Source organism: Panthera uncia (assembly GCF_023721935.1).
Source record: "Panthera uncia isolate 11264 chromosome A1 unlocalized genomic scaffold, Puncia_PCG_1.0 HiC_scaffold_16, whole genome shotgun sequence".
In the NCBI taxonomy this organism is placed as follows: Eukaryota; Metazoa; Chordata; class Mammalia; order Carnivora; family Felidae; genus Panthera; species Panthera uncia.
The window spans coordinates 12,253,276-12,280,850 of record NW_026057576.1 but is presented as its reverse complement, the minus strand read 5'-3'; the positions used below and the strand labels follow the sequence as shown (position 1 = coordinate 12,280,850).

Here is a 27,575-nt window from a genome sequence, read left to right as displayed (position 1 = left end):
AGAAAGAAAGAAAGAAAGAAAGAAAGAAAGAAAGAAAGAAAGAAAGAAAGGAAGGAAGAAAAAGAGTTGTATGCTCAGGAATTATCAACTATTTCTAGTATCCTGATATAACATGCATCTCTCCATCAAAAATATGCTTCCCCTGCTTAGTCATTTTGCTCAAAAATTTACTTCTCCATGACAGCTGCCTACCTCCAAATTACCAGGCAGGCTGATCACTTCCTCCTTTGTGTTATCTTTTTGGTGTATGTGTTTTTCTAATATTATATATAAACATGTAAATAGTCACTATCTAATGAGACATTGTTTATTTCTGTATTCCCAGGGTCCAGCACAATAACATATAGTAGGTGCTGAATTTGTTGAATTGACTTTTATTTCAAATTAGAAAAATTAAGAACTCTGAAAAACTAATCAAACTAGGTTGTAACACAGCAAAGAGACCCAAGGGTTATATCAGGGGCCAAAACAAAAAAGATGAAGCCAAAACATCACTTTTATATATAAAAGAGGTCAAGTTGGAGGGCTTGGCCTGTATATTGACACCCATTAACACTGAACTCCAGAACTGGACTAGCAAGGAAGCACTGGAACGGGGCTAGGCTTCCATGCGTCATAATAGGGGGAAACGCATGTTTACTTCTGAGGGAAGGAAAATGGGAGCTGAGCTGAGCATGCCCTACTAACTGAATTCAGAGGCTAAAAATCTCTCAGAGACAGAGCAATTAACAGGGAAGAAGGGAGCCCAGAGTTATAAGAACTTGAGCTCCTCTCATAAGAACAAAGCCTCAGGAGTGGGGAAGAGGTGAACCCCATCAACATCCCCCAGCCTTTCATTCTCTTAACTCATTGAGCTTAAGCATGAAGGCTTTGGTCACAAGAGTTGTGGCTCTCTCCCTCAGTAGAACTTTACCCCTGACCCTCATGAGACCACACTCTACACCAATTTCTGCTCTTCTGGGTTTCCTCCTGGGTCCAATGGCAAAGCTTAAGCTTTTAAATGTTTAAATATTTAAATGTTGTCCCCAGAAGAATCTGCAATGGGTCAAAACAACACATTCATTGTATCAGCTTTGAGTCCACTCCACGCCAAAAGCAGAAAATGTATTTCCTATTCTATTTTCTGTCCAAAATTCTGTCTAGGCATGCTGTCCAATGTAGCATGACAGAGGTTCTGCAGAGATTAAATGCTATCTTAAAGATACTTCAATAATAAAATGACTTTAAAGAGATGGTTCATATTTGAACACAATTTCCCTTCTATTATTAAATTCCAAGAAAGAAATTAAAGCCCGAAGATTGCATTCATTTACAAGTTGAAGACATTAAAATCCGAAAGAACTAAAGCCTGAAATCAAATTGTCTTGTCCTGTGTGTTGAAGTTCAAAGTGTAAAGTTCAATGGGGCTTCTTCAGCAACTGTAGCAATCTTTCCCTGGAAATGGGTTTGGAGCTTCAAAAGCCTCAGAAGTCATAGTAATACAATGCCTAATTTCTCAGAAGCCTCACTTCCAAAATTCCAGAGTTAACAGGTCACACAGAATTATCCCAGGCCTTTTCCAGATCTACCTAATATAGAAAGCCATTCTCCTGCCATTAAGTCAATTAGTGCAGGCCAAATTACATTCCCAGCACCAGGGCTGCCGAGACCCCAAGAGTAATCCCATGATATCTGAGAGGAAAGGAAAATATTCTTGGCCTCAATCTCAGCAGGAAGTCTGTCATTCAAGACCAACGGTCTGGATTCCATGACCTGTTTACTTAAGCCAAACTAAGAAAATTCTCCCAACAAGTTATTTGAGCCTACACATTTAGCATTTTCATTTACACTTCTTTACATTTTTGTGAACAAAATAAACCCATCTCTGATTCCTACATCCTCACATGAAGGGTCATGTGAGGCATTTCTGTCCCCTTCAAATAATTGCAGTGGGGCTTCAGGTGATTTCTTCCACATCCAGCATACCCAGTACTTCTTAAATTTTTTTGTTTATTTATTTTTGAGACAGAGAGAGACAGAGCATGAACGGGGGAAGGTCAGAGAGAGGGAGACACAGAATCTGAAACAGGCTCCAGGCTCTGAGCTGTCAGCACAGAGCCCGACGCGGGGCTCGAACTCACGGACCGTGAGATCGTGACCTGAGCCGAAGTCGGCCGCTTAACCGACTGAGCCACCCAGGCGCCCCTACCGAGTACTTCTTAATCCCTTTCCCATGGAGTCTTGGGCCCCTAACACCACCCTGAGGACAGGTTCTGTCTGGTGACACAACTGCACCACTTCCTGGGAACAGGTATTTTCTGTCCTGTGCCACAGTGGTTGTCTCACTGCCTCTAGCTTGGGGGTTGCTTGCACTGTGAGACCTGCCCCCTTGGGAAGAGGTCTTAATTCCCTCATTTGTTTTAGCTGAGGAATCAGATTCCTGCACGAAGAGATGTTGATGCTTCTCAAGCTTGTGCCCTGAGGAAAAGCCGTTTCAAATGTCTTGGGGTCTGAATAGCTTTTTTTATTTTTTATTTTCCTGCTATGTCTTTTTCTGAAATACTGGGACATACCACTGGTATTTAATTTCCCTCTGCTATTTCCTGACAGCTTTCAGAAGGCTATTTGAGTTTGTTAACAATTTAATCTAATTCTTAAAATGGCCTCTTTCCTTCTCTAATCCCAAGAGCTAATGCTGCTTTCTGGAACGGAGTGCCTCCCTTCTGTTTACTTTATCTTTACTTTCTGGCCCAGATGGTTATTTTTATAACAACTCTGCATTGTTAATAATAAAAGAGAAGAAATCAACAAGTTCTGGGTTTATTGTCCAAATATTTTCTACTTTATTCTCAAGGAGATGGATAATCCCCACCTCCCTGGAGATATTCTTCCATCAGACATGTAGCTAAAGCTTGAACTTGTTCTTTGTCACTGGATTTCTTCACATCTCTTCTCTACTTTCCTTTAGGATCCTCACTTCATAAATTTATCAGCTAGATTCATTAAAAGTTCCTTCCCCAAAGTATTATTTCAGTGAGCTTCTATGTGACAGAATCATAGTATACAGAGAAACAGGCAATGCCATTTCCCTGAGTAATATATGAAATTGTTGAATCATTACGTTGTTCACCTGAAACTAATATAGCACTGTATGTTAATTATACTTGAATAAAAAACCAATTTGCCTATTTCACATGCATTTCCTCTCTCAGTTCTGCCCAGATTTTTTTGTAACCACTTGGGGTTGCTGTCCCACTCTCTAAGAAGTTCTTCAATTGTTCTGAGTGATGGCCTGTGACTTTCAGAAATCATCTCTCAATGACTTGGCCTTTCTTGGAGGAATCACTCAAGGTTGCTGTTAGGTTTGTTTGGATCCCAGTCACCATTTCTGCTCTAGTAACAACAAAAATATCTTTCCTTCTTAAGAGCAGTTAGAATCTGGGTACTTTTCTCCCCTGCTTGCATTTTTGTTATTCAGGATGCCCTTTTCCCCTTATTCTTTCTTGAATGAATAAACAAAAAAATCTCTTCCTCCAGTTTAATCAGCTGTGTTCCTTTATTTTCTTAATCTTTTTGTGCTCCTGGGTTTGACAGTAAAACTGAAGTACCCTTTTCAAACCACTCTGGTTTCTCCTTGTTTTCCTAAGCAAATGGGATTATTACAGGCAAATAGTTCCAAGCATAGAACATTTTTGTTTCTAACTCTGTGTTTGTAATAATGTAATTTGGGTGACTTTCCATCTTAAGGGGATGGCATTTTCTTTCTAATAGGGGCTCACATCTCTTACCTGTTCATTAAATCTAACATAAGTTTATGGTGAAGCCATGTATCAAGTCAGAGTTAGAACTTATACCAACATAAAGCCAATGTGAGATTCTATAATGGGACAGTGAGTCATAAAAATAGGCAGAAATGCCACATGAAGTCAAGGTCTCTCCACGGTACCCTCCTTGATCCTGAAAGAGGAAGAGAACGTGGAATACCCAATGTAGTTGCCTAACCAGCCATGGTACTAACTGTATAAAGTTAGGGCATCTCTAAGTGTTCTGTTATCCATGCAGAATTCAGCTGCCCTTCAGTTTAAAAGTAGCAAATATTCTTTTGTCAGCCAGTGACTAAAATACTTGCAAAATTCTCTACAATGGAATCTTTGCCTTGGCTAAAGAAAAGCTAGCCTGTGCAGTAAGCTAAAGCAGCCTCTACCTGAAGCTCCCAACACAGCTAACGGGTTCTCTTATTTTCTTTTTTTTTTTTTTTTTTTTTTAATTTTTTTATTTTATTTTTGGGACAGAGAGAGACAGAGCATGAACGGGGGAGGGTCAGAGAGAGAGGGAGACACAGAATCGGAAACAGGCTCCAGGCTCTGAGCCATCAGCCCAGAGCCTGACGCGGGGCTCGAACTCACGGACCGCGAGATCGTGACCTGGCTGAAGTCGGACGCTTAACCGACTGCGCCACCCAGGCGCCCCAACGGGTTCTCTTATTTTCTCACATAAGTTGTGTAAGTCATAAGTTGCAGTCACCTGCCAAGCTCAAAATACCTCGTGATAGCTAGAGCTTCTTTCCTAGGCTACAGAAGTTCAAAGACATGTGCAAAAGTGTAAAAACATGTTTGGCCTAAAATAAGTCTCTGTAAACCAGGCATAAATATCTTTTCTTGAAATTTTCTCCCTCAAAATGTTCTTTTATTTCTCAATGTTCCTGATGAATAAACCACACCTGTGAGAGCCCCTACCCGATAAATCACACCCTTATCCCACACTGTTTATTTATTTTGAAAGTGAGAGAGCATACGGGAGGGGCAAGAGAGGGAGAAAGAGAATCTGAAGCAGGCTCCACACTCCCAGTGCAGAGCCCAACCTAGAGCCTGAACCCATGAACCACAAGATCATGACTGGGGCCGAAATCAAGAGACAGACACTTACCCGCTGAGCCACCCAGGCGCCCCCTACCCTCAGTTTAGAACAAGTTGAGAAATACAACAAAACATAAGAGTGGGAGGCCAAAATAACACCTGTTACTGATAGAGAGCAGCCTCTATGGCATGGTTTGTTTGGTAGGGCAGTGCTGGACTCGGGTAGGCCTCCCCATATGTAGGAAGCCTGACTAGGTAAGGTTTACAACTTAGAACACACAGGCTCATTCTCAATAAGAAAAAAGTTGGAGCTAACTCAAGCCGGTTCACGTACTTTTCTCAATGCTGACATTCAAATAAAACACTTCATCTCTCTAGGAGCTGAATAGATAAAGGATAGAGAGGCCTGGAGTTACATTAATAGAGCCCACTTCCCAAGAAGGAAATATTAGGAATGGAGAAGTATTCGCAGCTAACAATATTTGCAAACACAGTTGAAATCCTTGCTTATTCGTTTTTGAACTGACAGTAACTTTTCTCAAGATGTTTGTGTTATTCTGATGGTATAATATTCTCATGTTTTTAATACCATATTGCACTGCAATTTAATAAATCCCATTCATGGAATTCCAATGTTTAAAATATCAACATTATTTTCATAAAATTTGACATCAGAAAGTCCATTTTAGAATTCAGTCTTCCACTCTACAAATGGGGAATGTATTCATAGTAAGCTCTGTTATTTAAATATCTGGAAATGGATTTCCCATAAAATTGTAGGCCAGATTATTCAATTATTCCCTGCCAAATAATTTCCCAAATCCAACTTCAGTAGATATATCAGAAGAACATAGATGTGTAATGGTGTAACAATAACTCTACATAGAAATATTCACTGTTTACATGTGTTGTATTATCAACTAAAGAATCCAATCTTTGCAAAGCAGGAGGTTGGAGGTGGGGAAAGTTAAAAGGATGTGGTTAAGAAATGTACCAAAATGGAGAATGCATACTCTAAACAAAGCCATTCCTCAGCTCCAATGAATTAAATTCTAGAAAGGAAAGGAATGCCTATTTTTTTTTCTAAAAAAAAAAAGAAAGAAATTCATTCTTTATAGGATATTTCTAGATTTTTAAATATTGATAACAAGATATTTTAAAGCAATGTGTAATTCAACACTATGTAAACCAAATTAAAAACTTTGTAAGCCAGGAGTTTGCAGCCAAATGTTTATACAAAGAGTAACTAATACTCTCAACCCAGTGGCTAGATTCTGTTAAAACATAAACCTGATCATGTAATTTCTCTAAAACCCTCCACTGACCTCCTTTCTGGAAGGAGCAGCAGAAGGGAAGGAAGAAAAAGAAAAGAAAGAGAAAACTTAATTGTGGTTTATAAGACTCTACATTAGTGGTGTGCTGGAGAAGACGTACCAGCTCACAAGGTCTAATAAATTTTATGGAATTTTTGAAAGCTCGTTGTTCTCATGTTAGTAGCTTGAAATTGCCGTGGCAGGAATATTTACACCAGAGAAATTAGTAAACAGTGAAAACCAGGGATTTTTATTAATTTTGCCCCCAAGGAGCCAGCTGTTAAAACATTTACCAGCACACCAGTGCCCTATATGATCTATCCTGCTCCATGCAAACCCAATGCAGCTCTGACATCTTTTACCACTTTCCCATTTTACCCAACTCACTCCACTGGCATGTTCCTTCCTGCCTCAGGTCTTGCCTATATTGTTTATTCTGCTTAGAATTCTCTTATCCCTGATTAGTTCTCTTGTTGAAGAGGTTTTCCCTGACCATCCTATGTAAAACAAACCAATGCTCCACATCCATAACACATCTGACACACACTATTTTATCTATCATCTATCTTTGTGGTATAATGTAATTCACAAGGGGAAGTGTTACCTATTTTGTCCTGCTATATCCCCAGTGTCTTTAAAAAAATACCATGGCACATAACAGGTGCTCAATAAATATTTTTCTGACCTAATGAATGGATAAAAGTTGCACTTAGTGGTCTGAATCTAAATATTTATAGTTATATGTATCTCTTTCTTGCACAGAAATTAGGTGCTAGATCACTTAAGGCGATGAGTATGAAGAGTTACAGTTGTTTTTTTTTTTAACACATATCTATGTTTTGCATTATATCCATGCTTTCTAGAAATCTGTTGTGTCTCAGAGTGAGTCTAACCATGAGTCCACATAGTCAGTCTGTTCTCAATTTAGTGGCAGGTACAATTAACTACATACACCAAATGGTACAAGTACAGAAGGATGAAAATAACACTCATATATCAGAGAAAATAACCAGAACCTGACAACTGGCTGTTTTAAAATAAAGGGAGAGGTCAATCTACTCCAAAGTTTTGGGGGGTTTTTTAAAATTTTTTTTTTAGCATTTATTCAGTTTTGAGAGACTGAGACAGAGTGTGAGTCCGGGTGGGGCAGAGAGAGAGGGAGACATAGAATCTGAAGCAGGCTCCAGGCTCTGAGCTGCCAGCACAGGGCCCAACACGGGACTTGAATCCATGAACCATGAGATCATGACCTGAACCGAAGTTGGAGGCTTAACCACTTGAGCCACCCAGGAGCTCCAATTTACTCCAAAGTTTTACACCATGTACTAGGAGAAAAGTGGTGTACTAACACAAGCAAGAAGCTAAGAGGAGTAGTTGGTTTAACAGAAAAACTGGTGAATTATTTTTTTGATAAGCTAAAGTTAGTGAAGATGATGTTAGGAAACACACCAAATGTCTCAACATGTGAATCATTAGCATATGCATCATTTATAAACCCCAAACTGAGTTATCTCAGGCTACATATAAACTGGTCATTGAATAAAGAAAATTAGATGGAACCACAAGAAATTCCAACAGTTGTAGAACATGAAAAACAATCCAAAAAGATGACTCTGAGAAAAGAATACCGGAAAAGATCTAGTTGGGAGCTGGGAAGATCAAAAGCTCAGTTTGGGACATGTTCCAAGTTGAGACGTCTTTGATGTATTTGTGAATAAGTATCAGAAAGGTGTTTAGGTGTAGAAGTCTAAAATTCAGAAAAAGTCTGAGCTTATGTAAATGAAATTATTGGCTACAAAGTGGTATCTGAAGCCCTAAGCTTGAATAAGATCACTCAAGGAGAGTCTTATGAGCAGAAGGGTAAAAGATAAAGCCATATTCCACATTTGATAGTTTAGTAAGAATAGCCTGTAAAGTTGAGCACCCAAAGAAATAGTTAAAGAAAACAGAAGACAGCATTTGTCTCAAGGAAGCCATTAAAAAAAAAAAAAAAGAGGAATTCAGGAAAGAGTAACACATGTTGCTGAGGTCAACCAAAAGAGTTCACTGGATATAGAGCAGATATTCATTGTGTAGAGATATAAACATATACCTGTTTTTTTGACTAGATGGGTTTTTGAAATTATGAGAAGAAAAAAGATTGAAAGGGATTGAGAAGTGAGAAAACTATTGCAATGAGAACAGAAAGCATTATTTAGAAGTTTGTAAAGAGTAGTAAAAAAGGCCCAAAGATGGGGCTACAGTCATATAAACAACTTTTTTTCTTAATAGGAGGGACTTGAATATATTTACAAGCAATAGGAATAACTTTCTGCTTTTTGGTTTGGCTGATTACTTCTACCAGGCCAACCTTCCAGTAGATAACAAGGATAAACATTGAACAAAATACAAATAGCAGTTGCTGTACAGAGAAGAAAAACAAGCAGAAACTGGAAGGGAGTCAAAGTGGGATATGGTGGAGCACCAGAAGAGTTTCCCATTTTTTTAGGGCTTTTACTAAGAGCACGCCCTCATCTGCATTAAGATAGGTATCTAATATCTCATGGAAATCCAGTTTTATTGAAGAACTAGAAGACTAGGGTAACCAAAACTGCTAGAAAGTTGTAGAGACAATCCCTGAAAAGAGAGAACAAGAGAGCCTGAGCTCCAATTCTGCACATACACTCTCTGACTAATGCCTGAATCATTCAGAACTTCTGGTGCAATTCGCAATTATTCAATATACAAAGAACAGGACGTATCAAGAGAAAGGATGACCCACACAGACCAGCCCCATAGAATCCAGATTGTGAAATTCACACACAAAAATACTCAATGCAGTGACTATAACCAGGCTCCAGGATATAAAGGAAAATACACTTATAATAGATAGAAAAGTACCAGTACTAAAATAGACACTGTTAATAAGAACAACACAGAAATTCTAGAACTAAAATACACAGTATCTTAAACATACACTGAATAGTCTTAATGGGAGAATGAAGATGACAAAAGAGCTGGAGAACTAGAAGTCAGATCTGTAAAAATTATCCAGTCTGAAAAACAAAGAGACAAAAATGTTTTTAAAAATGAAGACACAGGGATCTGTGAGATAATAGCAATAAGTCAAATATATGTGTAACTGGATTCCTGGTAGAGCTGTAAGTGAATGAGTTGTAAAAAATTTTCATAAAATAATAACTGAAAATAATCCCAAATTTGGTGCAAAATATAAATGCATAGATAGGAAGCTCAATGAGCCCCAAGTAAGATGATTACAAAGAAAACACCAGGCATATCATAGTTAAATGTTAAAATCCAAAGCTAAGAAAATACTTGACTGAGGACATTTTGCTAAGTGATATAAGCCAGGAGCTCAAAAAAACACAAATACTGTAGGACTCTACTTATATGAGGTACCTAGAGTAGTCAAATTCATAAAGACAGAAAGTAGAATGGTGGTTGCCAGGGGCTAAGGAGAAGGGGGAAATGGGGAGATGTTATTTAATGGGTACAGAATTCCTGTATTGCAAGATGAAAAAGTTCTGGAGATGGATGTTGGTAACAGCTGCGACAATGCAAATGTACTTAATGCCACTAAACTGCATAGTTAAAAATGGTTAGGGTACCAAATTGTGTATGCATTTTATCACAATTAAAAACAATAAAAAATTTAAATAAAGAAAAATCTTCAAAGCAGGCAAAGAAAACAAATTACACATACAAGGACAAGAACACATATGACCAAAGACTTCTCATCAAAAATAATGAAGGACAAAAGGTACAAACTTCCAGTTATAAAATGAGTAAGTGTGGGGGATCTAATATACAGCATGATGACTATAGTTAACAAATGTATTATATACTTGGAAGTTGCTAAGAGAACAGATCTTAAATGTTATCACTACAAAAAAAAATGTTATGGACATGTTAACTGACCTTACTGTGGTAATCATTTCACGATACACAGGTGTACCAAATCATATTATACACTTACAGGGTTATAGGTCAGTTAGATCTCAATAAACTTGGGGGAATAATCAGAGAAGAAAATTTGACGATGGAAGCAGAGTCAGAGAAACATTTGAAGATGCCACATTGTTGGCTTTGAAGATGAAGAAAAAAGGAATGAGCCAAACAATTCAAACAGCCTCTAAAATCTGGAAAGGCAAGGAACTAATTCTCCCCTAAAACCTCCAGTGAAACATATTTTAGACTTCTGACCTCCAAAACTGAAAGATAAGCTACTAACATCAACATCATCACCACCACCATCATCATCTAACAGCAGAGCAACAACTAAAGAAAACTCTGCCAATCTAGAATTTCACATCTAGTGAAAACATCCTTCAAAAGATTAAGACAAAATAAACACTAAGAGAATCTGCCAATAGACCTACACTGTAAGAAATGCTACAGAAAGTTACTCAGGCTAAATGGAAAGCAAAACAGATCAAACTCTGGATATTAAGGAAAAAATGAAGTTCCAGAAAAGGTAAATAGTTAATGTTAAAATCTATTATTTTTTAATGTTTATTTTTTAGGGACAAAGAGAGAGCACAAGTGGGGGAGGGGCAGAGAGAAGGGGACACAGATTCCTAAGCAGGCTTCAAGCTCTGAGCTGTCAGCACAGAGCCCAACACAGGGCTCAAACCCACAAACTGTGAGGTCATGACCTGAGACAAAGCCGGACACTTAACTGAGACACCCAGGCACCCCTAAAATCTATTTTTCCTCTTAATTTCTTTTAAAGTACTTGGGTCTATTTGTTTAAAGCAAATTAATACTGTATTATAAGTTCTACAAGGTTGTAGATGTAACATGATAGTCATAAATCACAAAGCACTTTGAAGACAATGGACATCTTGAGTCTTCAAATCCAAGACAAATTTCTCTATTTATATAGGTGTTCTTTAATTCCTTTTAAGAATTTATTTTGAATATACAGGTCTTGGGGGCAAGGTTGGTTAAATTTATTATTTATTATTCTAGGGGGTCTCTGATGTATTAGAAATTTAATCAATTATTTAAACTTTATTTTCCACTAGTATCCTGCTACTACGTAAATTGACTTCTGTACATTAACTTTACATCTTGTGATCTTACTAAATTCACCCATTTGTTAAAGGAATTGTTATTTAGAATTTTTCTAGGAAAACAATCATTTTGTCTAATACGAAGACTTTTCTTCCATCCTTTTGTTTCCTTATGCCTGTTATATATTTTTCTTACCTTATTCAACTAGCTTGTTAATGATGTGTGTGCTAACAGTCTTGGGAAAAACGTACTGATGTCTGTAACTTGCTTTGAAATGCAGCAAAAACATGAGGACTGAAAGATGGAAGGATAGACATATGATAAAGCAAGTACTGGGACACCTGGGTGACTCAGGGAAGCATCTGATTCTTGATTTTGGCTCAGGTCATCATCTCACGGTTCTTGAGATGAAACCTTGCACTGGGCTCTGTGCTGACAACACGGAGCCTACTTGAAATTCTCTCTCTCCCTGTGTGTGTGTGCGCGCACTCTCTCTCTCTCAAAAATAAATAAACTTAAAAAAAGAAAAAGCAAGTACAGTTAAAATTCACATTAAACATTAGTATGAATGCTGTCAATATTTTCCAGTTTTCTGTATGTTGGAAACTCTGATGATAATATGTTAGGAAAATCAAAAGCAACACAAGGGTCTGCTTTTGAGAGGACTGAAAATACAAGAGAGAAAGGACAGAAGATACTGCCACTTTTTCAGACACAGGCTACAACTGATGAAGATTAGACTCGAAACAAAGACGACAGCTTCTCTTTATATAAGAGAATATGCATGCATAGATAGTACATAGGATGCATACAAATGAACATATAATACAGAATGCATACACACTTGGTTTTATTAGCTGGTTGATAAAGAGGTAAGTTTTAAAGAGGCATTGTGGAGACTTGACAGAGAAATGTAAAATTTATTAGGCAGTATTGAAGACCTATTTCTTGGGTTGGTGGCTTTCAATTCATTGGAATAGAACCTGTGCTCAGCTGCCGAGATCGTTTTCCCACTTGCAAAACAGGGTAGCTCTGAGACTGTTAGGAGAGTTAAATGAGGATGCCAAAAAAAAAAAAAAAAAAAAAAAAACCTAGCACAGTGCCTCACACAGAGGTACTTAATGCTATTCTGGAAAGGCTGTGTGGAGTTCTCTATGTGCCTACTATGAGTGATTATTTTGTACAGCTTCTCTTCAGGAAGTTGCTAAAGTTTCTTATGCTGCTGTATTAAAGAGCTGGTAACTTCGGTAGGCAATCAGCTAATCAAAAGAGCTGCAACAGGCAGAAGGTACCAAGTCACAAAGGTACCATACAGTGTTTATAACCAGCATTAGGCTGCAATTCAGACATGAGCTAAGGTTCGGAGGGACCACTATTTTTGCAAAGCTACTGAGAGGAGTAATTTATTGTTAAGTCATGCATACCACGATCAAACTGATAAATAGCATCTTGTGATAATGTTCCAAATTTCCATAGGAACTATGAACAGAAAAGAAACTGGGGTGAATATCTAGTGGAATTTAGTTCACCAATTTGAAAAATATGAAAAAAATTATGTTTTTCTTGAGAACTAGGTACAAGGAAAATTGCTGCCAAGAGTTGATTTTTTATTTTATGAACTGTGTTTCACAACTTGGAGTGCTATAATTTGGAAAGAACATTTAAATCTCTATCATTCAGTTCTGATATATCTGAATATAAAACAGAACTTTATTAAAACCGCAACAAACCTTTTTGTTGTGATGTATATTGCACAACTTCAAATCTTAGGAACAAAATTTTAATTTATATTCTAAAAACATAAAAAGAAAGGAGTCAGCATCATAACAGCTTAAGTCCTCCCTGGTTTTTGTCCCCCATCCACAGCAAAACTTTGGTATCCATGGACAGAAGTGCCTTTGAGAAAGCTGTGGGGTTCAGCCCCATGTCAAGGGACTCTAGAGGAGTCTCACCCACCTGTGCAATGGAGTCACAGACAGACCTCGGTCCCCGTTGTTGACCCTACAGTGGCCTGTAAACTGGGTCCAGGCCCTCTCCAATCACAGTCCCCTGAGAACATTGAAGAAACTTAAGACAATCATTTTAAAAAGAGAGAACCTTTGTGGAAGAGTGTATGAGCCCCTGGCTTCATCTGTACATGATGCTGCTCAAGAGGTCCCTTTCTTTATTGCCCCATCACAGTGCAGAATCACGAGCTACATGACAGGAAAAGATGAGGAGAGTGGCAAATATAACTACTGGATGAAAGTAAGGGACTCAGATCCTAACTAGATCACAGATTCCACCAGAACTCTGCCAGTGAGCTGATGGGAACACCTCACTTGTCGATCACTTCAACTGGCCCACAGAAACCTCTAGCACTCTGTTTACCTCACGTACAAACCTCCCTATCTTGTGGCCAGCTATCTGTGCTCCCAATGGTGGCAACAAGAGTGAGCTCTGGAAGATGGCCAGTGAACATGTACATAACTTGGCAAATCTGCGGGCCAGGGAAAGACCACAAATTTGAACTTCAGTACCACCTTTAAGGGGAAACAAAAGAGAAACTGTTAGCACTTGGCGTGTTGCATTATAGAATACAGGAAAGGCTTAAAGCTTAAGCACTCTGCCATCGAGGGGCAAGAGGTATGAACAGCTGGACCCAAAAAAGATCTGAGATAGCTTCAGAATATCTCATGGCTGATGGAAGGTCTCTCTCTCCCAAAAACAGTTAGTAAAGCCCAGAAGAGGTGACTCCTACTTCAGAAGTGAAGAAAGTAATGCAAAACTTCAAAGAGCATGAAAAATCAAGGTAACATGATTGCACCAAAGGATCACAATCATCCTCTGATAACAAAATCTAAAGACAAAGAGATCTGTGATTTACCTAGTAAAGAATTTAGGCAACCTAGAAAAAAATGGATAAATTCCTAGAAACAACAATCTACCAACACTGAATCACGACGAAATGGAAAATCTGAACAGACCAATTACTAGGAAGGAGATTTAACTGGTAAAAACCCTTGACAAATAAAAGTTCAGGACCAGAAGGCTTCACTGGTGAATTCTACCAAACATTCTAATAATTAATACCAATACTTCTCAAGCTCTTTCAAAAACTAAATATGAGGGAACTCTTCCAAACTCATTTTATGAGGCCAGCATTACTCTGATTTCAAAATTCAGACAAGAATACCACAAGAACAGAAAATTACAGGCCAATATCCCTAACAAGAATAGATATAAAAATAATAAATTATTAGCAAAGCAAATTTAAAAATACCTTAAAAGGATCACACATCATAATCATGTAGGATTTATTCCAGGGATGTGAGGATAGAATAAAATCTGCAAATCAGTCAGTGTGATACACATTTTAATCAAATAATGAATAAATATCATATGATCATCTCAACAGATTCAGAAAAGACAGCTGACAAAATTCAACATCCATTTATGATAAAAACTCAACAAAGTGGGTAGAGTGGAAAAATACCTCAATATAAGGGCCATATAGGACAAGCCCAGAGCTAACATCATACTCAATAGTAAAAAGTTGGAAACCTTTCACCTAACATCAGGAACGAGACAAGGATGCCCACTCTTGCCACTTCTATTTAAGACAGCACTGGAAATCAAAGCCAGAGCCATTAGGCAAGAAAAAGGTGTAAAGGGCATCAGAACTGGAAAGAACAAGATAAAACTGTCAGTGTTTGCAGATAACCCGATTATTATATCTAGAAAACCCTAAAGACTCCATCAAAAAAGTGTTAAAACTAAAACAAATTCAGAAAAGTTTCAGGATACAAAATCAATACACAAAAAGCTTTTGTATTTCTGTACGCTAATAACAAACTACAAAAAAAGGAAACAATCTTTTTATAACTGTTATCAAAAAGAATAAAATAAACTGGAATGAATTTAACCAAGGAGGTTAAAGACGTGTATATTGAAAACTACAAGAAATTGAAGATAGAAAAGATATTCTGTGCTTATGAGTTTGAAGATTATTAAAATGTCCATACTCCCCAAAGCAATCTACAGATTCAATGCAGTTGGTAGCAATGGCATTTTGCACAGAAATAAAAAATCCTAAAATGTGTATGGAACTACAAAATAACCCCAAATAGTCAAAGAAGTCTTAAAAGAGAAGAACAAAGTTAGAAGCATTGTGCTCCCTGGTATCAAATTATATTACAAAGTTATAGTAAATAAAACAATATGGTATTGGCATAAAAAGACATAGAGATCAATGGAAAATAGAGAGCCCAGAAATAAACCCATGCATATATGATCAAATAATTTATGACAGAGGAGCCAATACTACAATAGAGAAAAGACAGTCTCTTCAACTAATGGTGGTGGGAAAATTGGACAGCCACATGCAAAAATAATGAAACTCAACCACTATCTTATACCACACACAAAAATTAACTCAACATGGATTAAAGACTTGAAGACCAGAAACCATAAAATTCCTAGAATAAAATATACGTGGTAAGCTCCTTGACACAGATCGAGTGTGACACCAGAAGCAAAAGTAACAAAGCAAAACTAGTTAATTTGAATTAAATCAAACTAAAAAGCTTCGGGGCACCTGAATGGCTCAGTCAGTTAAATGTCCAACTTCGGCTCAGGTCATGATCTCACCGTTCCTGGGTTTGAGCCCTGCATTGGGCTCTATGCTAACAGCTCAGAGCCTGGAGAATTCTTCCCATTCTGTGTCGCCCTCTCTCACTGCCCCTCCCCTGCTTGCACTCACGCTCTCTCTCTCAAAAATAAATAAACTTAAAAAAAAAACTAAAAAGCTTCTACACAGCCATGGAAATCATCAATAAAATGAAAAGGCAACCTACTGAATGGGAGGAAATTATTTCTGGAACATGTCTGATAATATCCAATATCCAAAATATGTATCCAAATACGTACAGAACTCATACAATTCAATAGCAAAAAAGGAAACGATCCAATTAAAAAATAAGCAGATCTGAATAGGCATTTTTCTAAAGACATACAGATGGCTAACAGGTACATGATCCATGATTCAGCAATCCCACTTATGTATACCTCTAAAGTAAAGGAAAATGGAAAATCTAAGGGATATATGCACTCCCATGTTCATTGTAGCATTATTCACAATAGCCAAGGATAAGAAAACAACCTAAATGTCCCTCAACAGATGAATGGTTAAAGATGTGATGTGTGTGTGCATATATACATATGTACATACACATGTGTACACACACACACACACACAATGGAATTATTCAGCCATGGGAAAGAAGGAAACACTGCCATTTATGACGATATGGATGGACCTTGAGAGCATTATGCTAGTGAAAAAGACAAAGGCATATAATGTATGACATCATGTATGTGGAATTTTAAAAAGCCCAACCTTACAAAAACAGATAGTAAAATTATGGTTATCAGGAACTGAGAAGTGGGAAAATGAGAAGATACTGGTCAAAGAATATAAACTTCAAGTTTTAAGAGGAGTAAGTTCTGGGGCTCTAAGGTACAGCATGGTGATTATAATTAATAACACTGTATTATATACTTGAAAGTTACTGAAATCTAACGGTCTCACCATAAAAATGAAATAGTAATTATTTGATGTGATATGATGATAGAGGTGTTAGCTAAAACTATGAAGATAATCATTTGGCAATTATGTGTATCATATCAACACACTGTATAACATAAACTTACAGAATGTTAGATGTCAATTATACCTCAATACCACTGGGAAAAAATACATTAAATCATAGAGTTTTACAGAAATTAGGGCTTTCAGTTAAAATCTTTAAGACTTTCACTACCAATTATGTAAGAGTAACTGATACTGGACTTGCCTTCCCACTGGAAACAACTAGAAAACTAGACAAAATACATAAAGCAACTCTGTAATAGATGTTGAACAGAGAATGCAAGACTGTAAGGCATAAGAGAAAAAAAACAACGAGGTAAACTAAAGTCACCTGATTTTTGCCTAGAGGCACTTTCCTGCAGGATAAGAAGGGCAAATCCAGGCAGACAACAGTGATAACAATGAGCTGGAGAAAAGAGAATTCAGAAGCTAAGGTGGTTGAATATGCACAGCAGAGATCTGGAAAAGGAGCGAAACAGAAAAGGCGTACAAAAATCTGCGTAAGGGTTTCTTTTCTTGCATTTTTGGATGATTACTAAGCTACATATGCATTGAGTGTGACTCCACAAAGCCAGACCCAAAAAAAAAAAAAAAATACTGGGAAAAGATATGTTGAAAAATTACCAGAGCTCACACAGGGCTGGAAGACATTTGATTTCTGGTGATCCAAGACACAGACACCTTAGTGATCTCCAGGGTATTGAGTAGAACACCAGAAAAGTAATGTCTCAGTTGTCAAGCTTAACTACTCTAAAAAAGGTGAAAAACAAGCAAGAAAAGGGATCAAGTAGTTAATCAAATAACTGCCCGCTAAAACAAAGTTCGAAACTGTTTAAAGACAACAGAATTCAGACATTCAAAAATGTAACATTACCATGTAATATTCAAAATAGCCAGCATCCAATAAAAATTAATGCACATACAGAACCGCAGGATATATGACCCACAACCAGGAAAAATACCAGTCAACAGAAACAGATCTAGAAATGACAGATGGAATTAATCAAAGACTTCAAAAGGGCTATTTTTTTTTTTTTAATTTTTTTTTTCAACGTTTATTTATTTTTGAGACAGAGAGAGACAGAGCATGAACAGGGGAGGGGCAGAGAGAGAGGGAGACACAGAATCTGAAACAGGCTGCAGGCTCTGAGCGGTCAGCACAGAGCCCGACACGGGGCTCGAACTCACGGGCCGTGAGATCATGACCTGAGCCGAAGTCCCGAAGTCAGATGCTTAACCGACCAAGCCACCCAGGCACCCCAAAAGGGCTATTATTAATATAAGAATTTTTTTTAAAAATCATGAACAGAATAAGAAATGTAAAATACAAAAAAAGAATCAAATGAAACTTAACTTCCAGAGTGGAGGAACTCAGTATTTAAAATGACAATTTCACTGCATGGTCTTACAAGCAGATTAGACTGTGCATAAGATTAGTGAACTTGAAGGTAACAGAACCTATTCAAACTGAAGGACAGTGAGAAAAGGCCTAGAAGAAAAAGAGAGACTCTACATGACACTATCAGGAAGTCAGAAATATAAAACTAGAGTTTCAGTGGACAGGGCAGAAAAATATTTCAAGAAAACAGCCAAATTTTTCCAAGTCTAATAAAGTATATAAACCCACAAATCCAAGAATCCCAATAAATACAAAGCAATATAAACAGGAAACTACAAAGAAAAATAGTGTCAAGACACATCTTAATCAAACTCCAGGAAACTAGTTATAAAGAGAAGTTGTAAATCTCACAAGTAGCCGTAGTAAGTAAAAGAAACAAAAACACATAGGGAGAAAAATTAGGATATAAATCTCTCTAAAAAAAAAAAATGTAAACCAAAAGACAAAAAATATTTTTCAAGAAAAAAAAAAGAAAAAAACCCCATCAAAGTACAATTCTATATCCATTAAAAATGCTTTCCAAAGAACACTGCATGCTAAAGACATTTTAGGCCCCACCAAAAACAAAACAAAACAAAACAAAACAAAACAAAAAGCAACCCTGAGAGAATTCACCAGATCTGCCCTGCAAGAAAAGCTTAAATAAAAAAGGTTTTCAGACTAAAGGAAAATGATATCAGATTGAAATTTAGATCTACAAAAAGCAATGAAAAAAATGAATCAGTGAAGGGCTACTTATACTAAGTGAAACAGGAGGAAATTGGGTGATCTCCCTCTACAGAGAAGTATTAAAAATGAGTGGATAAAACTGTCAAAAACAACCAATCGGGATACTTAAAACTGATCCAAATTAGGCAAATTAAACAATGTTTATTGCTAAGAAACTAGCTTTACATAAAAACGGCAGCAACTCTATGGCCATCTCCACCTGGTGTTGTTAGAACAAACCTGTCACTTGGTCAGTAAAAATTGTAGCTTTGTAAGTTCAAGGCTGATTGCAGCCAGAGTAGTGGACTCAATTCAGGATGTAGACATATGAAAACCTATGGCTTTGCTGGATAAAAGTGGCAGATGTGGTTCAAAAAGGATGGGGAAAATCTATAGCTTTGCTAGCCCAAGGTTACAATTCTAGTTCATGACCACTGAGAGACCAGTCAGTTATTGAACTGAGAGATCCTGGAAATAAAAGAGCCATGGAGGGACTAAGATACAATCTTGACTGACACATAACCAAATGAATGCTAAACTGGGGAAGTGAAAACCAAAGGATACTGAGAACTGGTTGCAATCTTGGAATGTGTTCCTCAGCCCACCTATAGCTCAGCCGACTTCAAGCCTCATTTAAGATGTTGAGCTCAAACTGCCCAAATGATTATCTGGTCATGAAACTATGCAGACAGAAAGATGAAGCCAGGCTTAAAAATAATAATAATAATAATAATAATAATAATAACTGAGCAGAAACATCAGAGACTGCACAGTGAAAGGAAGATAAATTACACAGTTTAAGTCTACGTAAGCTATGAAACAAAGAAAAAAATCAGAAAATAAAACACATAAAGATGGCTAAAATATATTATCTAAAATTAAGTTTTCAGCCACAAATTACCAGACATGGGGTTATGGGAAGGAAAGAAATATACTGATACTGAGTAGAACCAGATGTTGAATTTAGCAAAGACTTCAAAGCAATTATAAATATATTCAAAGAATTAAAGGAAAAAGATAACAATGAGACAACAAATAGGGAATTGCAATAGAAAAACTGAACCTACATAAAAGAGCAAAATGGAAACTCTAGAGTTAACATGCACAAACATTAAAATGAAAAATTAAATATCAGATTGCACAAACATTAAAAAATAAATTAGCTATCAACTATGAAATGGCATAAGAAGGAATCAATGAACTTCAAGATCAATGAAATTATCCAGTCCAAAGAACACAAAGGAAAAAGACTAAAGGGGCGCCTGGGTGGCTCAGTCAGTTGAGCGTCCGACTTCAGCTCAATCATGGTCTCACAGTCTATGAGTTCGAGCCCTGCATCAGGCTCTGTGCTGACAGCTCAGAGTCTAGAGCTTGCTTCGGATTCTGTCTCCCTCTCTTTCTGCCCCTCCCCTGCTCATGCTCTGTCTCTCTGTCAAAAATAAATAAACATTAAAAAAAAATTTTTTTTAAAAAGACTAAAAGAATGAACAAAGCATCAGCAGGGGGGGGGGGGGGTGGACATCAAGCATTCCAGCATATAAATAATGGGACTCTCAAAGAAGATGAAAAAAAGGATCACAGAAAAGATATGAATAAATAATGGTTAGAAATTTCCCAAACCAGGGGCACCTGGGTGCCTCAGTTTGTTGAGTTGGCTCAAGTCATGATCTCATGGTCTGTGAGTTTGAGCCCTGCATCAGGCTCTATGCTGATAGCTCAGAGCCTGGAGCCTGCTTCAAATGCTGTGTCTCCCTCTCTCTCTACCTCTTCCCCACTTGTGCTCTGTCTCTCTCTCAAAAATAAACGTTAAAAAAAAAATCCCCAAACTGATACTACAATACTACTACTCATAATAATCTAATCCAAGAAACTAAATAAAACCCAAGATAAACACAAAGAGAATTAAAACTAGACACGTCTTGGTCACACTGCTAAAAAGCCAAAGAAAAAATGAAAATATTGAAAACATCAAGAAGAAATAACAGAAGGTAGTAGAATGAAATATTTAAAATGCTGGGGGGGAAAAAAGTAAAATCAACCAAGAATTCTATAGATGAAGACAAAACAGATACATTCCAGATAAAACTGAGAATTCATTGCTAGCAGAACAAGAAATATGCCTACCATGCAAACTCTCATCAAAAGAAAGATAGAGAAGCTATCTTAATATTAAAGTAGATTCAGAGCAAGAAATATTATCTGAAACAAATATTATCTGAAGTAATGACAAAGGTGTCAAATCACTAGCAAGACATAATAATCCTAAATATGTTTGCACCTAATAATGAGATTCAAAATGCATGAAGTAAAACTCAAAAGAGTTGAATGTGATAAATCCATAATTATGGCTGGAGATTTCAATATTCCTTTCAGTAAGTGAAAGAAAATTAATAAAGAAGACTTAAAAATATATCTGGAAAATCTTAAGTATTTGGAAATTAACACATTTCCAAGTAATAATTCAAAGAAAAAATCGTAAGAAAAACGAAAAAATAGTTTGAACTAACGGAAGTGAAAACACATGATATCAAAGTCTGTAGAGGAAGCTAGATCAGTATGCAGGGTGAAATTTGTAATTTTAAATGATTATTAGAAAAAAACGGTCTAAAATCAATGATCTAAATTTTCATGCTTAGACTCTGGAAAAATAAGAGCCAACTAAGTCAAAAGTAGAAGAATGGGATTAATAAAGATAAAAAGGTAATCAATAAAATATGAAACAGACAACAATACAGAAAATCAATGCAACCAACCAATTTTATAGGAACAACTAGAACTCTCTTTTTGTTGACAGGAATGCAAAATGGTACCTCGTTGGGAAGCTTGTTTGGCAACTTCTTAAAAGTTAAACTTACACCTATCTTACGTCCAGTCATTGTATTCCTATAAATTTACTCAAGAGAAATGCAAACAGTATGTCCACAAAAAGACTTATACAGAAATATTCAGAGCAAGTTAATTTATACTAACCAAAACCTGGACACCCAAAGGTCCATCAAGAATAGGCTTAAAACATACACAAACATACTGATCAATAAAAATTGAAATTAGTGAAACATACGTGTTTCAACAACATAAAGGAATCTCAATTATAATTGAGACAATGAAGCCTGAGAAAAAGACCATACAGTATTTGACTTTAAATTCTTGAACAGGCAAAACTAATCTATAACTACAGCAAGCAGATCGGTGGTCACTTGGGCCAGGGTAGGGGTAGAGTGACAGCAAAGGGATGTGGAAGAAACTGAAGTTGATAAAATCTGTATCCTGATTGGGATGGTGCTACTCTGAATACATTTGTCAAAAATCAAATACAGACAAAGTGGGTTTTAGTATAAATTACACCTCATTCCTCTAAACTTCAGCCTCTTTATTTTTATAGAAGATAATACCTCTCTCCTAGAGATGTAAGGGTCTAATAATACATAGAAAGTCCCTAGTGCAACGTCTAGCATATGTAAGCATTGCATTCTCCGACAATTCTCTAAACATTTCCTGTTTATAAGGAACTCTCAAGCTTGCCATACAATTACAAGACAGCTGCTGTTAGAAAGTTCTTCTTCACTTGCAACTAAAATGTCTCCCTTTAATCTATGCACACTGATCCTAAGTACACATTCTCTAAAGCAGTGGTTCTCAAACTTAAGGGTACACCAGAATTCCCTGAATAGCTGATCCGATTCCCATAGTTGCTGATTCAGTAGATGTGGAATCAAAGTTGAGAGTCTATGTTTCTCAGTTCCCAGGTGATGCTGGTGCTGGTCCAGAGATTCTACTTTGAGAAGCACTGCTCCAGAGGAATAAAAATTATAAGACCACTCAGACTTCCTAAACATCAGAAGACAGTCACAATATTTTCACTTTTTGTTTTTCAAATTAAAAGTCCTAACTCTGCCAAACCTCACTTTCCCAGTTCTTTAGTTATAGTCAATATCCTTCCTAGCATGTAAGTGCCCCAAGGACTGAGACTGCTAACTGGGGCCTAACTAGTACCCCCAAAACAAACAAACACAAAAAGGTCATCTTTCCTGACCTTAACAATTTCCCATAAGCCTAAAACTGCTACACGTTTTTGTATGTGTGTAGCTGTGTCCATCAATTAAATACTTCCTGACTGATCACTAACTACTACAAGAAGTCTCCCTATTATCCTCACAGAGGTAATTTAACTTATTGGAACTTAAAATCTTTTATTTCACCCTTGTTGGTTTAGCTTTTGAGTCATGCTTCTGTTGCCCCAAATTAAAGAAACTATTCAGAGCCTGTCCTACAAATCTGTCAAGCAAATTCTTTGTTCCATGAACCAAATATCTAATGAAAAAATGTTCCAAAGGATAGGATCAATGACAGAAAAATACACTTGTTCAAAGAGTAATTTCTATACTAATATACCTTTGCTGTGAAACACATGATGCATGTTCTTCAACAATCTCAAGTATTCAATGAAAACATTCTTATTTCTTAGTAGCCCACCTAATATGTGAATTACTGAAATAAAATTGGATTTCTATAGTCTCAACAGGAATGGTACCAACAATGTTCTTCACACTCAGGCTATTTTATTTCAAAATTAATCCTTATATTTCCTGAAAAAAAAAAAAAAACAAAAAAACACAATTCTTGACTGAGAGAAAATATGATTAAAGGTAATGACTTGCCAAGCAGAGTTATGTGCCTGTGGCCAAAAATGGTCATTTAGAGGATAGAAAACAACCTCTGCTATTGTATGTAGTAAATTTCCTCCAACAGATGAGAGAAAGGATGGAAAATGGGAAGACCAACACTGCATAGTTGAATAGCAAATTTTGAAAGTATATTAAACTCTAAAATCATGTTTCTGGACTCTGAAGTTTCTAAGTTGTGTCCTTTCAATAACTTCAACAGTATAAAAGAGCAATTATTTAAGTATAATAATTAATAGTTCACAGAAAAATTACTACCAAAAAAAACCACAAAACACCACAAATAAGGCATGGTGAAGTGAAGTTAGTTTATTTTACCTGCAGCTCTTCCAATATAAAATGGATGTAAATGATGATACTGAGATATATTAGGAAGAATTAAGGATAGCTGTCAAGATGTCAAAACATCATGCCTTCCAATCCATCCTCCATGAACTTCTTATAAAGCGCCATAAATTTGGCTACAAATGCTTCCAAGTGATAAATGGCTTTGCTACCCAGCTGTAGACGATGTTCATAGTAAGCTGCCATCTGGGCCACTTCCCCTTTCAGCTGTCCATCACAATTATGTAAAAGTTCTGAGAGAAGGCCCTGAAAAAAAGATAACCAGTAATTTAAAAAGTAATCATTAAAAAAATAATAAGCTGAACAAGTTTTATTTCTCATTCAAAAAAGAAGCAAAACCTCAGTATGTTCTTTTTACTTGTGAAATCTCTTTTGTATGTTCTTTTATATGGTAGTTTTCATCCAAAAACAAAAAAACCGCATACCTTTTCCATAATGTAAAATGTGGTAGCTATCCATCATATTCCAAATGCCAAATACTTAATGTATGAGGGTGCAAAGAGAGAAGTAAAAAGATGCTCACTGCAATGTTACTAGTTACAATAATAACGTGTAGCCAACCTAAAGTTCCACCAACAGCATATTCAAAAAACTATGATATAGTCCCATAATGAAATTCCATTCATCCACTAGAAAGGATAAAATAAATCCATACTGTCATGAAATATCATCCATGCTACATTATTTAAAAAAAAACAAACAAACCACAGTGCAGAACATTGTGAAGCTTTGTGAAACTATACACACACAGCCATACATATGGGCATATTTCTACGTGACTAGAATACAGGTCTGTTGGAAGTGCTCACCCTTGTAGAAATGGATGGGTAGAACTCACTCTCTTTTATATTTGGCATAATTAGAATTTTTTGTGAGTGTTGCCATATAACTTTAATAAATACAAACAAAACCCCCTGCATTCCCTAACATCTAAATCAGTCAACACACATGGCTTAGACCTACCAGACCAAACCTAAAGCTGTGCCTTACAAAATGTAACAAAGTCTAGACTCTGCCTACTTCTTTAATGTCATTCCCTATGTGCACTAAACCTCACTGTCTGAAATACAGCTGACCCTTAAACAACGTGGGGTTGAACTGTGAGGGTCCACTTGTAAGCACATTTTTTTTCAGTAAGTCCAGTAGCATAAATGTATTTTCCTTATGATTTTAATAAGTTTTTTCTCTAGCTTACTTTATTGTAAGAATACAGTATATAACACATCTACATAATGTGTTAATCCAGTGTGTTATCAGTAAGGCCTCTGGACAGCAGTAGACTATTAGTAGTCAACTTTTGGGATAGTTAAAAGTAATACACAGATTTTCAACTATGCAGGAGGTCAGGGTCTTAACTACCACATCGTTCAAAGCTTCAAGGTTTAAAGGTTAACCGTACTTGTTCCCCAACTATTTACACGCTGCCTCTCTTTTAATCTTCCAAGTCTCAGTTTAAACACGCCTTCCTCACAGAAGCCACTGCTGACCTTCCACAGCCCACCTTCCATTATTACCATTTCACCTTCTTACTTCCTTTGTAGCACTTATAACATTCTGAAATCCTTTTGCTTCTTGTTTCCCATTTCACCCCACTAAAATGTATATTTTCTGAAGGCAGGGCCTCCCAGGTCTTCCTCAACACTCCCCTAATGGTATCTGGCACACACAGGAAAGGTTCAATAAATACCTGTTGAATTAATGAGCTGGAGAGAAAGAAATGACAATGTGTCTCAGTACTGCAAAAGTCCAAATTTCATGGTTATAAATGGTTCAGGAACTGAAATCGGATTACCTTCATTATAATTTCAGGAGGAATACAATGAGTTAGAAGCTCATAAAGTCTTCCACGGACTTCAAGAAGCCTATATAAAACAAGATAATTAATACTTTGTAATGAAAATAAGACACAATTTTTTCAAGAACATACTGTGCTGTTTTAGTTTATGAATTAATTCCCATACATTTTGTTAAATGGCTTATCATACTTAAGATACACATTTAAGCTTTTCCTAATTTCAGTTCATGCTTCTAAAAGAAAATGTTCAGAACTCATTTAAAGTCAGACATTTATATTCAGTTATTAATTACATCAAAATACCATGAAAGTGCCAGATAAAAATTAAGACTTCAGGAAGAGTGAGGGTTGACATTATTCACACTGCATTTCAACCTACTTTCATGACATATCAAGTGACAATGTTTATTTTTCCTCCAGATAGATACCTCGGACATCTAGAAAATGGTCATGAAAAGATAAGACAATCACTAGTTAATTATACAAGTAAGAAAAGAGCATACAAGCATGATTCTATGTATCATTACATACTACCTCAACTGCAAAGTAAAAAAGCAGTATGGCAAGGAAACAAAGCAGTCCTGTCACAGAAAGGCAGTACAATAGGTCATAGGCAAGCACAGAATCAGATTGTCTAAGTGAATATGAATACTCCAACCTCTGAGCTCTTAATTTTCGGCCCTTTTCATAATAGTTCCAGGAAAGAAAGAATACATATGGCATTTTATTTATTTATTTATTTTTTTTTAAATTTTTTTTTTTCAACGTTTTTTATTTATTTTTGGGACAGAGAGAGACAGAGCATGAACGGGGGAGGGGCAGAGAGAGAGGGAGACACAGAATCGGAAACAGGCTCCAGGCTCCGAGCCGTCAGCCCAGAGCCTGACGCGGGGCTCGAACTCACGGACCGCGAGATCGTGACCTGGCTGAAGTCGGACGCTTAACCGACTGCGCCACCCAGGCGCCCCTACATATGGCATTTTAAAATGGCAAGACAAAAATGACAAGTAAAATTGTAAGTACACACAAAACAACTATCTTTCTCCGTATATATACTTAGTACCCTAAAAGGAAAACATGTTTTAAAGCTTTTAGTAAAATATTAGTAAGATTTAGGAAGATATTAGTAAATATCACAGATGTTCCATATTTAGATCAGAGAAGTGACTCATCAAAGATTTATTTTCTTTTGCAATACTAGAACACTTCCATTCAAAGCAAGTTTTCATCTTTTTTTTTTTTTAATTTACAACCAAGTTAGTTACCATACAGTGTAATAATGATTTCAGGAATAGAATTTAGTGATTCATCACTTACATATAACATCAAGTGCTCATCCCAAAAAGTGTCTTCCTTAATGCCTCTTGCCCATTTAGCCCATCCCCCCCACCCAATACCCCAACAACTTTGTTCTCTGTATATGAGTCTCTGATGGTTTGTCTCCCTTGCTCTTTTTGTTATTTTTGCCTCCTTTCTGTTATGTTTACCTGTTTTGCATCTTCCACATGAGTGAAGTCATATATTAAGCTTAGCATAATACAAATGGCAAGATGTCATTCTTTTTGATCCCAAGTAATATTACATTATAGATATATACCACACTTCTTTATCCATTCATCAGTCAATAGACATATGGGCTTTTTCCATACTTTGGCTATTACCACCAGCACTGCTATAAACTTACCACCAGCACAGCACCCCTGTATCCTTCGAGACAGCGCTCCTGTGTCCTTTGGAGAAAGACCTAGTAGTACAATTGCTGGGTCATAGGGTAGTTCTATTTTTAAAATTTTTTTTTTTTTTAATTTTTTTTTTTTCAACGTTTTTTATTTATTTTTGGGACAGAGAGAGAC

General features: G+C 36.6%; 1 protein-coding gene across 2 annotated transcripts in view; it reads right to left on the bottom strand.

The window, feature by feature from the left end:
* The window catches only part of RFC3 (replication factor C subunit 3), a 49,903-nt gene that overhangs the window by 764 nt on the left and 21,564 nt on the right, over window positions 1–27,575 (bottom strand). Inside the window, exons 8-9 of one of the 2 annotated variants that reach the window (XR_007461072.1) lie at window positions 25,720–25,789; window positions 23,901–24,173 (exon numbers count right to left, since the gene is read on the bottom strand). Coding sequence is in view for 1 of the 2 variants with exons in the window: in XM_049646793.1 (XP_049502750.1) it covers window positions 23,982–24,173; window positions 25,720–25,789 (262 nt within the window). In the remaining variant the exon portion in view is untranslated. Of the gene's footprint in view, window positions 1–23,871; window positions 24,174–25,719; window positions 25,790–27,575 lie in introns of those variants that run through there. The other variant, XM_049646793.1, reaches the window with a different exon arrangement.